This window comes from Petromyzon marinus, chromosome 7 (genome assembly GCF_048934315.1).
Source record: "Petromyzon marinus isolate PM22_M1 ecotype Great Lakes invasive population chromosome 7, UKy_Petmar_22M1.pri1.0, whole genome shotgun sequence".
Lineage (NCBI taxonomy): Eukaryota > Metazoa > Chordata > Hyperoartia > Petromyzontiformes > Petromyzontidae > Petromyzon > Petromyzon marinus.
The window spans coordinates 8,361,262-8,373,969 of record NC_133673.1 but is presented as its reverse complement, the minus strand read 5'-3'; the positions used below and the strand labels follow the sequence as shown (position 1 = coordinate 8,373,969).

Sequence of the window (12,708 nt, the reverse complement as noted above, 5' to 3'; positions counted from 1 at the left end):
TAGTCCAGCAAGGTGAAGGACGCGCGCCTTTTGCACATTCACCACTTGGTGGTGTAGTATTCTCAGTGCATTGTTTAGGACCCTCACCGAGGCACTGTATATAGGGGACACGTGTGGCCAATAAGTGACCCCCCCACACGAGGGCCTTCTGTGTGCAGCAGCTGTGTGCCCCATATTTGGCGGCGTTCAATCATGCGCGCTTGCATAGCTTGCTCACTGGCCAATTCGGTGCCCCCCTCCCCTCTCCCCGCTGACAGACGCTTCGTTGGGGGGGGGGGTGGGGGGCTCAACGTGTGCTCGGTATGCACCGCTTGCCCCGCACTCTCAAAGCGCCCTGGGGCTGCCCTCGCTTAAACTATTTCAAACACACCCTCCATACACACGCTCAGGAATGGCAGAGGGAAAGAGGTGGGGTGAAAGGCAAAGGTGGGTGGGTGGGTAGGTGGGGGGCGGGTGAAACACACTGACGACCGTGCCCGCAGACGACTCAAACAAAATAATGTCACGGTGTCAGAAATTAGTCCGTAGGTTTTTTTTTCGTGAGCGTCGCGAATCAGATGATGATGATAATAATAACGCATCGCCGCGAAGTAAACACGCGTGTTGTGACTGCTGTGAGTATTTTTTTGTGCATCCACGTGTGGCGTGGTGGTGTTTAGGTTGATGGTTATTGAGTGACGCCCCCCATTCCACCCCATGCACCCCCCCCCCCATTCCACCCCATGCCCCCCCATTCCACCCCGTGCCCCCCCCATTCCACCCCGTGCCCCCCCTATTCCACCCCATGCCCCCCCATTCCACCCCGTGCCCCCCCTATTCCACCCCATGCCCCCCCTATTCCACCCCATGCCCCCCCTATTCCACCCCATGCCCCCCCATGCCCCCCCCATTCCACCCCATGCCCCCCCCCTATTCCACCCCATGCACATCCCACCCCATCCCACCCCATGCACCCCCCCCCCATCACCCCGCCCCCTGCACCATCGCTCTGCGAACTCACGCAGAGGGAAGAGCACAGCGGCAGAAGCGTCTGCTGTGCTGCCACTGTGGATTTGGTGTGCGCGCGCTCTCACCACCGTGGTTCCACGACCATCATCTCAACGCCACCATGGAGGGTAAACACTCAAGTGGGTTCCGTCCCTCTCCAGGGCGAGGTTTGCTCGCCCCTGGCGCCGTGGTCGGCGTGAAGAAGCTCCCAACCCCGAGGTGGCTCAGGATGGGGTTTTTTTTTAGGAGCGCTCTTGTCAACCAGACGCGCAACGTTCGAGTTGATGGGTTTTTTCACGTCTCCTGCGGTGTGGTTTTTTTTGAGTGCCCTCTCCCGGATTATTTAGTCGCTGCCTTTAAAGTTTCTTCTCCGTACATGCAAGCAGCTGTCCTGCTTTACTGCTCGTGTTATCAATTGTCCGCTTTCGCGAGTTATTTTCTGTTAGTTACTCGGTGCAGAACATGTGATTTTGTGCGCGTTTCGTTTGAACGATGTCAACCTGAACGTGTACGATATTCATTCTGTGTTACCAAGTTTAGATAATTGGATGTTGTGCAGTGTCACTTCCCATTCTTTGTTCAGTCAATTATATCCAAATTTTAGCGTTATTAAACAAGAGGATGAACACATTTGGAACTATCCCTGAAAATGCAGAATATCGTATTTGTATACCACATCTACAGCTTCCTAGCTCATTGTTTTTACGTGCTATGAAGAAGGGCCATTGGCCGAAACGTCTGATGTTATTGTTTTTAATGCGGTGTAAATGACGAATGCATTGAGTTCCTGGTTCATTGCTGCGTACTTACCCCGTGCCATTGATCAGATAGATAGGCACAGGTACATGTGTTTTATTAATTACCTCGCCATAATACACCCTTTCATACTTGTACATTATATTTAAATGTCTCCAATGTATCAACTTCTGATTGTCTCCGAATAGTTGATTTAAATATAAATGTTAAGTACGGTGTCGTACTTTAATGCTTGCATTTTAGACTGCCTCGCCACAGGACTGCACTGGCTCTGCTTAACTGGTTTTCAGCAGCCATTTCACAACTTACCCGTACAGTGTCTCCAGTTTTATGCAATTGTACATATGCTACGCGTGCAAACATGTTTGTCGATCAACTGCTGGATGAAAGTCCTCCCCGCACCAATGCAAGTCATCGGGGAAATATGACCATACTTTACCACGCTAGTCTGTGCAGATCGGTAAATGTACTTGCTGCTTAGTAGTTGGTAGAGTAGCGCATTAACCACGGTGGATTTTGCTCCACTGCCATCCGCTGACAAGTGTGCCCCACAAGCATCCTAACAACAACAACTGCTGCTATGTCCGCCGTGGTCACCCATTCACGAAGCACTGACCAGGTTTGACTCCCAAAATCTGACAAGGTTGGGGGGGGGGAGGGGTGCATTCCAGATTATTTAGTCATAGAATTATGTCTCCGCAATAATAATAATTGAAAGGCCTACACGTTTTAAAACTCTGGTAAAATGTTTATGCCCATAAAAATGCACAGAATGTGTTTAATCAAATTCGAAAAACATACATATGTTTGGTCGCGTGATGGCTAGGAGTTTGAGGCATCTTCAGGAAGCCTGGGAGGGGTCAGACAACAAGAAATGCTGTTGCTAAGAGAGCTGCGGCTTCTCAGTTGGCTAATTATCACCTCAAGTCATCAAATCCCTCTTGAGTCAGCAAGGATTGTATATTTACTCATTCCCTGGCATCGGACACAGCTGTATTAATCTACATGTGACACAAGGGGAGTGCTGTGGTCCGTTTCTCTGAGGAACACACCCATGGTGCATGCCTATGCGTTAGTAGGCAACATATCATCATCGTCTGCCATGATCAATCCACTGCTGGATTAACGTATCCCCAAGCTGCCGCCATCTCTAGTGATGCTGTGGTGTAACAATCCACCTATCACCTGCACACGAGCTGATTTAATCGGCTACATCCCATCGGTGGACGTCCTGTCAGGTGTGTAAATGTTTTGGCTGCCACTCCATCATTATTGATCATCGGTCATCATCCTTTCTCAGGGACGTGTCCTGCACCGGTAGCGGTACAGGTCACAAGCTGTTCGTGTATAATGGAAAAGTGTTCACAGCTCTAAATGCTCAATCTCCCAATCTCACAGTCTCAGAAGTCCGTACCGGGCAGTATTGCATGGTTGGAAAATTCTCACCCATTGAGAGCCGTAAGCATGACCAGCCGCCAGCTGCTACTTGGAACGGAAAATGTTATTCGCAGTGTGCACTGCTTGTGTGTGAGACGTTGCGCCATCCACAGACCATGGCCTGGACTCACGGATGCCTTCCCTATGATGAGTATAAGGTCTCCGATATCAAATACTAAACATAAACCAGAGGCGCATGATGCTGGTCCTCAATGGCTGCTACCCTGGCAGGTTTAATAGATCACTTGAAATATCCAACTGCGTAAGGGCTGAGCACAGTGATAAATGACTAATGAACTGTTTAGATTCACTTAAGAACTATCTATAATTGAGTGCCGAGTTATAAGGAAAATCAGAAGCCACTTCAGCTTTGGAGGACCTTGCAAAATCAACCAGCTTAGCAAAAATGTGTAGCATTTTTCAAATGTAGACTTTTTTTTCTATCGAACAATTACTTGCTTTTGTTTACTGATGGATATATAGTGCCGAGTTAGAAGGAAAATCAGAAGCCACTTCAGCTTTGGAGGACCTTGCAAAATCAACCAGCTTAGCAAAAATGTGTAGCATTTTTCAAATGTAGACTTTTTTTTCTATCGAACAATTACTTGCTTTTGTTTACTGATGGAGGTAAAGCACGTTCGTAATAATGTTGTTTTCAACATGTCCTGTAATGACTCCGTGATTACACGCACACCATTATGCAGTCGTGGTGTATTTATGTTGCACAGTTTATACGATGCCGTGGTATGACGCGTGCAATTAAACTGTAAGCGATCTTAATGGCAGGGCGAGTTTAACGCTAATTAAGAGCTTTACATGTTACGTCAGTGTTGTCATGTTGGCAACTCCCTTGCAGCGCTTTATATAAATGTTAGTCACTCTTTTAATTGGCTAAACTTATATACAGTACAAAGAAAAGTTTGCATGTGGTTTACACCATATATTTTCAACAACACAATGTGTATACTTCGTGATTACAGTACTAACAATGTACAGCCCTTTGTTAATACACTGCCAAATGAGGCCACTGGCTGATGGTGCAATGTTTTTATCACGATATTTTACAGGAGGGCCCTGCTTGGCACCCAGTACAAGGGAAATACAAAAGCCGGGATGAGGCCCTCATCCAGCAGTGGATTGGCAGATTTGCTGTATGTGTACAAGGGAAATCACTCAATCTGCTTTCAGTTGGAGCTCTACCCACGTGGCACCTGCAGATGCCAAATCCTTCTGCACTGGTTGTTGGTTCCAGTTAACCAGCGGTTATCTCGTTCTTGGTTTACCATTTTCCAGGAACCGCGTAAAGGGCTGCCACTCCCTATTATCCAATGCCATGCCATATATGTCATCTAGCCAGTTTAGGCAGCGCTCTTTAATGACTGATGTAATTCATAGTTTTTAGTCAATTGACAGTTCTCCTTATATTTGTTATCACAGAAACAGCCAGTCTGACACAATTGCCCTGCATATAGGAGTCAATTATATATAGACAAATTTAATAACGATAATTTACAAGGCCTTTGGTCAAGAATAATAATAGAGTGATAGCCACACAATGGAACACAACCAAGATCAAGAGGGTAGCTACGGAGGAGATGGAGTGATGAAATCTTGTGTGGTGCAGGTGCTGGGGTTGATTCCAGAATCGTGAGAGTTTGCGGCAGCTTGGGGAAGCCTTCATCTCGCAATGGATTAACCATGGCTGATGTGTCACCATACTTCACCGTGCTGGTCGGTGTGGATTGGTGAAGTATAGTTGAGGGGAGCCCACTACCAGTTCAGATATTGAGATACGATATTTAAACCAGCTGAGACGTAAGTTTGACGTTCCGGAAGTGCATAATTTCAGCAGCACCGCTTCAACACACACGAACTCTGACAGTGTCCCACCAGCAGTGCTGTGTTTTCCCGAATCAATGTTGGTGAAAATCCATTTCTTCCAGGCGCGGATCCTCTCTTTACGCTATCGGGTCCTTTTTCAAAGTGAAATAATAAGACATTACCCCATAGCGTAAAGAGAGGATCTTTGCCTGTAAGATTGGCAGTTATCTGACCACGTCCCAGGCCTCCACTGGATCGACTCATCCTCTAATGAGTACCTAGTGCAGTATGTAAACTACGCCACAAGAGAGACAAAGGCGGTCGTGCATGGTGCTGGACACCTACTTCCTCATGTATAGTTCTGACCACCATAGGTGCTCACTAACAGCACTTGCCCCAAAAGTATATATGGAAGATTTTTGTCTTTGTGGGGACTGATCCAGCGTTCGCTTATGCACTTCCTTGAAGGCCGTGTGGCTGATGGGTTGTGTGGGAAATATGTAAGTGTTAACTTCATCTAAGGTAGATACTCTTTCCCCACACGGCACTCCCGCTCAACTCCTTAAACCTCGTCCTCCCATCCCTTTCAAACAGGGAAACAAAGCGTTGCCGTGAGCAGTACCGGGACGACCGAATACGATGACTACGGCATGGCCACGGGGGGCCAAATGGACGACCCGGAAGAGCAGGAGAGCTGTCGAGCGGGGCACCTGGACCCGGAGCCTACTTTGAGCCAGCGTGCGGGCCGGTGGTTGGGCTGGTGGAGCGGCTGGTGGGTCACCTGGTGGCTCGGGTGGGCGCTGGGCTACGTGGAGTTAGGGCTCATGGTGGGCTGGTTCACGGGCGAGCTGGGCATGCAGGCTGGCACGTGCTTCGGAAGGCTCATCCCGGCCGATATGATGGTGTGGTGGCTTGGCCTGTGGGTGAGCGCGGCGGCCGGAGAGCTGGCGGGCTCCGTGCTGCCGCCGTGGGCCGCAAGGAGCGTGGTGGCGACGCTGGGCATCTTCGTGGTGGGCTCGGTGATTGCGCTGCTGCAGCGGGCGTTGGGGCACGCCGGGCAGCTCATCCGCGACACCGTGCGGAAATACGTGCGACACTCGGAGGTGGAGCTGGTGGTGGACGTGATGTTCGGCCTCGTGGTGGGCGTCGCAGTGTTCTTGTTTTCTGTCACGGTGATCGTCTTCGACATGCTCTACGAGTACGTGGGGCTGAGCTGGCCGGCACTGGGAGGCACCTCTCTCGGGTTCTTCTTCGGCTCTGTCTGCTTGGCTTTTTACCGGACGCTCGTCAGTCCCCCGTGCAGCCAAACCAAGCAGTGACCCACTGGGCCCACATCAGGCCATGATACACTAGAGAAGCAATTCCCAAACTTTACTTGCTTGCATACTAACATTGAAAAAAATATATAACTGGATGCACCACCAAAAAGCATTTTCACAATACCCACTCAAGAATGTACACTGAACTTAAAGAATGCAGTATTCATAAAGCCAATGGTTACAATATTTGTTGCAGTATACAAATATACCGTTAAAATATATATACAATTATAAATAATGCATACATTAAGCATGTATATGCGCACATGCAATTACTGCTTACCCGACTACATTTGGACACATAAAATCATATATTCATACACAGCTTCCTGTGTATGTACACATGCATCCTCTGATGCTTACATACAATACATATGTACAATACTAACTATATGGCGTGCCAATGTAAAACATTATGGTACGCATACCGCAGTTTAAGTTTAAGAACCACTGCATTGAGGCAATGTTAGGGCACTTGTCACTGACAACACATTCACTATGAGCTACTGATGCAACTTGTATGTCAGTGGAATAGCATGACAGATCTCCGTCTAAAAAAACGAAAAAATATATTTTGTAGAAACTACTACCGTGAGGACTGCTGGCGATGATTACCCTGCAATTGCCCTTATGTATCATGGCCTTTAATCGTTAATTTCTGAACAAGCCAGGAAAAAACTAACGATAGCTATTGACGTACCGTGATGGTGATTTTTCAAATGAACATCTAAATATTACCTGATGACACGTTGTGCTGTATTTTGTGTTGCTAACAATAATTATTTTTAAATAGAGCAAATGCAACATTAGACTTGTTTTTCTTTAGATCATTTTAACTTGATATGCCGCAATGGAATTTTGATCAACAAATGTCAATGTTAAATATGCCCCCTATTATGGAATGATCATGAAAGTATAGATTTACTGTATATGTGTTTCAACTACTGTAGTATATTCGGGCTATGAACACGTTTGGATACAGTATTCACTTTGGAGCAGTCCGTATATGTTCTTGCTGCTGCGTGGCCACGTGGTGGGCAGCAGAGTCCAAGTACGGTACAGCGAAATCCATTGTTGTATTATACTATGCTCCCATATCTATACATTTTGCCTTCATCCCACACTCTCCATCTTCGTGCACTTATGGTGAAATAGCTGCCATGACCCACATGGCATACCAAGGCCCTCATGCAGCAGTGGATTTGACAATAAGAGCTATACAGTGTATTTGTACATGTGTTTTGTACAGATACAAAAGCACCCATTTTGTTCTCTTCGTGTGTCTAAAATCCAGGATTCATGTGGCAGAATATTCGTGCATGCGCCACTACATAAATAAACCAAATTACTTCCGTCACAAGCTTCAATTCATGAAAGCCGACTCGACCTAGCTTATTTTTTTTATATATTGTTTTGTTGGTTAAAAAATAGATGTTACCTTTTAAGTACTGTGTTGGTATTAAATGGGAACAACGATTCATAACAGTGGATTCGTTTATTTTGGGGCTTTATTAACATTTAGATTTAAAACGTGTTGTGTTGTTTAAGCAAGTTCTGCACCCGCAGTAATTATGTAGTCACTGCAAGAACACCAATGAAGTGTGTATCATGACGCGTAGAGTACTTGTTTGCAATGGTTGATGTGTAGAATATTCGTTTGCATTGGTGTCGTTCAATAAATATGGTGTTTCAGAATGTATGAGGCATAAGAGGCTGCTTCGTGAATTTTAGTTCAACCTCCGTGAGTGTCTGGAGGATGGTTGTCTATTTTTAAGCAACAAATTATTAGGCTCTAACGCAGTTGATCCAATTTGGCTTTTCAACACCGTCTGCGCCAAGTGGGGCCTATTGAATTACAAGCACACCATTATTTGTATTCAATCTTGAGTTACCTCCATCAGCTGGTTCAGGCAATCTCAGAAGGCCACATATACTCTCCGCACAGTCTAGATATTTTCCACATTGTGTGTGGTCACGTGTTTATCCGCCCTTGGTGTCCTATCTCTAAAGAAACTTTACATCGTAACCGGCCTCTCCAGGTGCACTATATATCCTGTAAATACAATACGTGACAATTTGGATGTATGTGACGTGAAAATCTGACCACATCTCCAGATGCAGAAATATAATATGACCACATCTCAGGATACAGAAACGGCAGGCATATTTTGTGTAAAGAGGTAATCAGTCTTAAAATAGGAATGTGTTGAGCATGGACTTGGAAAGGGAGTCGACAGCATTTCACTATAAACTATTTTTTTTATTTTACCAGGTAAGGCCAACTGAGCAATACAACTCTTCCAGAAGTCACCTGGCCACAAATGATAGCTCCACGAAGTGGCTTAGCACGTGAAAATGTATAGCAGCCAAATACTCTAAACGCATGTTTCTAAATTTGGACGGAAAACCGGATTCAAATCCACACGACCATGGGGAGAACACGCCAACTCCAAATATGCAGGCGTCAGGGTCGGGATCAAACCCACAACATTCTGCATAGCAGGAGAGGTAGTTAACATCTCGCCACCATGGCACATGATGGCTGGAAAAGGGCAGTTCTAGACTGGGGGCAGCAGGGGAGAATCAGTTTAACCTAACCTGGACATCATTAAGGATCTGAATGATGCTCTGCAGCTGCTTGGTACTGGATATAAATAATATTTGTATTTTTGCCTTGTGTCAACTCCTCACTGATGTCATTTTAATCCATGTGTGCGCAGCAGTTTCATGTTGCCAGCAGAGGGCAGCAGAGGTTTAGAAAAGCAAACGTGGCCACAGCCAAAAACGTGTCGGACAACGCAACCCAAAAAACATTGCCGCCGATTGAATATACTGTATGTGATTTTAACAGAGACGTTACGCGTCAAGAATTTGTCACATCTTAATTACATTAAAACGTTAACAAGCATTTAAAAATACTTTTAATTTGTTGTGCAGTAAAATATGTAATTACATAAAATTCGGCATGTTAGATGTACTTTTTTGAAGGCGATGTTTTGGATTATGCAATCAATATTTCACATGTTTACACAATTGGAAATGATGAGTACTTCACAGTGAAATGGCAGAATAAACGAGTTTTCACAATGGCAACCCCTCTGTGTTTTTTTAATAATCCCAATTAAAGACAATTTTACCAACGCAATGTATGATTTGTTTTTTAAAGTAATCCCAAGTATTTATTTGATAGCGTACAGGTGAGTGCCAGCCATTGGTGTAGCGTGGCTGGCATGGACCGGTGTAAGGCATGAAATGGGGCCCCCTGTCCAATTTCCTCCCTCTTCGTAGCCCAGTACCTGAACCCCTCCGGCCCAAGGGCCCTTGTGCAGTTGCACGACCAGCATACTCGATAGCGATGCCACTGCTGCTCATTCCATGCACAGCGAATTTAAACCATGCTTCTTTGCACATCATCAAAGTCGCACGTGCCAGCTATTGACACATCCCATTGCACTGACTACTGGTCTCAAGATTTCGCTCACGCTGCCAGCTGCTCTTGTGTTGTTGCTGGAGGAGTCTTGTAAAATGTGTGTGCACACGTGGAGGCGGTAGCATTCACAACACTATATGGCGGTCGAAAGTGGGAAAGAGAACCAAGACAAAGGACACCTATGAGTCATATGGTAGATCTTCGCCCAAGGCCCTTATCCCTGGATAAAATACCTTATGGTAGAACGTCTCCCACTATGATAGAGCTTCTGCGTCCTGGTTGATTGACTTATCCTCTGTATGGGAGGACATCTAACCCAACCCGAATATCCTCTCTCTTTTTAATTGCACGCAATGAAAACGACAGCGAAGTTCATGCGATTACGGATAAACATCTTGATTTGCTTTAACCAATTGACTTTTTTACTTCCTAATACGCACATTTATTTTACAACCTATACCCTATCAAATAATAAGATGAATTACTTTAGGTTATAAAACACTTTCACGACAATATCATCTAAAATAACTCTACGATCACAGCTGGGATAAATGGAAAGATCTGGTAGGGTGGAAGATCCGCCATGGCAAGAAGAGCTGACATATGGAAGTGTATCCAGGTGAAAAGATCTCCCATATGGTAGTTTGTGCAGGCGGATGAGGTGCCGTGCAGAAGATGTGTCGTGGGGCACAGGTTAGAGATCACACCAGCCAGCCAGAGAGGACTTCCAGCTGGATGGAGATCGACAGTGAAGACAACCACTGTTGCATACGTGCCACCGCATCTTCTGTGTGCAGCTCTACTATCACGGCATCTTCAAGAGAGTGCTTTAATCCCACTGCACTTATAAAGATACATGATGATAGCCAGGCGATGCATAAAACTCTGGGCAGGCACTTGACATTCATCAAGTACAAGCATTTAGGTCCTGGGCAGGTCCTAATGGTCTTCCATGGAATTCGTTGTGATGCACGGTAGTGATAACTGAAGATAGCAAATGAAATGTATACACTTATTTTTAAATCTGTAAAACATCGAAGACTTTGATCAGAGTTTGGAGAAGCTTGTGCGACTGTATGAATCTTAGTAGCTAATGCACATTTCAGGATGGAGCAGATGGTTTTCACACAGCACTCTGCACCTGGAGGCCTGAGTTTGATTGCCGGCCACAGCTAACGTGAGTGGAAGGTGATACTGTATGTTACACGGTCATGGGCTTGCCAAACAAATATTCGCCAACCTTCCATAACCAAATGGGACATTTTTGCCAGTATCAAAGTATGTACAAAAGATAAGAACAGCTTTGACCCTTTCCGACAATACAAGAGGAGGTGTTAAGATGTTCAAACACCAAATAGAAACTTTTTGCAAGGAATCAAGTCTGCATTAACCACACGTCTTTGTGGTGAACATCCAGAAGTGGATACGCAAAATTACGTATAATATCTTTATTTTAATACCCATTTACAAATACTTTGTTCATTAGTTCCCTACAGCCTTCATTCGATTTTTAACGAAGGAAAACATCTATCTGAGCTTTCACGTAGATAAATGTGACAATCTCACAGTTCAATGTGTGCATGTGAGCTGGGACATTTTCCAGAACTCAGCCCCGGACAACTCCCGACTGAATTAAAACCCTCCATGCGACCCGGACATGCACACACGTAGATGCGTCTTCACGCTACCCTGTAGTAATGACAGCCTGATAATATCCGTGTGAACGGACAACCATCCCAATCACACAAAGGGGTTTTTTTTTAATATATATTGCAAATGCAGTTGTGAACACACAACCCCGAAAGCAGAGGTTGTGGAAGCACTGAGCAAGTTAACCTGGGATTAATTTGCTGTCCGCTAATAAGACGTCGCTATTACATGACCCAACTCCAAGCCTACTGACCCCCGTCCATCCTTTTAAATCAGATGGCCTAACAAACACACCTGCGCGTGGCTTCATGCATCACCATTCTACTGCGCCTACGGCTAAAATCACCCGGGATCAGGTGTCCGATCTCATCAGATTTCATAAGTCTAAGCAGATATGAGCCTGGATAGTGCTCGGATGGGTGACCACCAACATAGGACCAAAGGGCAGTCGGAGTAGGCGATGTGATCAGTAGAAGGCACTACAGCAAAATCAATTGATCTGCTCATCTTCGCCAACCTGCATCGATCATTGGTGGGGAAGTATGGCCAGATACTTATCATTGTCTACACGGTGTGGGGAGGCCCACGTCCATCAGGGGGATGGACACAACTGGCTGTATTTGTGTATATTGTGCCGGATTAACCATATTTATCAGACGCTCCTGAGAGGACAACGCCAATCCATTAAGGTGCGACCGTCGATCAGTAACGTTGCACAAATAGTTAATAGTTCATTGTTCCATTTATTTGGTATAGCCCTGTGAGCCATTCGGCTCTTGAATCGGGTGCAACCGCAACAAACAAAAACACGAACAAGAAAACATCTTAAAGTGACTATGTGACTGTGCAAACAGAAAATCCAGGAAAAAAAACATCAAAAAAGTAGCACCATACACCAACGCTGTGTGCAAAAATCCCAGTGGGATGCAAGTCAAACAACAACAACCACAAGACAACTAAGATTTAGGCCATCAGTCAAACTCCGTACTACAAGAAACAAAAACATGGCCAAACCAAAAAAACTTTTAAAAATCACCAAAATAAAAGCCATAAATGCAATGTGACAGTGATCATAGGGACTTTGACCGATTTTTTTAACAATAAACTACATAAATAAATTATAACACCAAACCCTAGAGCCATATGCTAAGCCACTGAATAGCAGTGGCAGCTAGGGGTGTACAACTGCTCTAGAGCAGTTTTGAGTGAAGATCTCATAGGTAGTGATTCAAGTTGCAATTCTGGTCGGGCAGCAGATCTACCGGGATTATTCGACGCAACCCTTGAACTTTTACTTGAACTATAAAT

The 12,708-nt window shown here is 45.3% G+C and overlaps 1 protein-coding gene across 3 annotated transcripts; it reads left to right on the top strand.

The window, feature by feature from the left end:
* Window positions 1–489: 489 nt before the first annotated feature.
* Window positions 490–9,409, top strand: LOC116939913 (uncharacterized). Of its 3 annotated transcripts, XM_032948953.2 has the most exons (3): window positions 490–614; window positions 1,005–1,127; window positions 5,596–9,409. In XM_032948953.2, exons 2-3 carry the CDS (start codon window positions 1,109–1,111, stop codon window positions 6,318–6,320), a joined length of 744 nt encoding a protein of 247 aa, XP_032804844.2. In that variant the 5' UTR covers window positions 490–614; window positions 1,005–1,108; the 3' UTR covers window positions 6,321–9,409. The 3 variants fall into 3 exon arrangements, with proteins under 3 accessions (XP_032804844.2, XP_075921443.1, XP_075921442.1); XM_076065328.1 differs by lacking the exon at window positions 490–614 and having other exon boundaries at window positions 969–1,115; XM_076065327.1 differs by lacking the exon at window positions 490–614 and having other exon boundaries at window positions 969–1,127.
* Window positions 9,410–12,708: the final 3,299 nt, after the last annotated feature.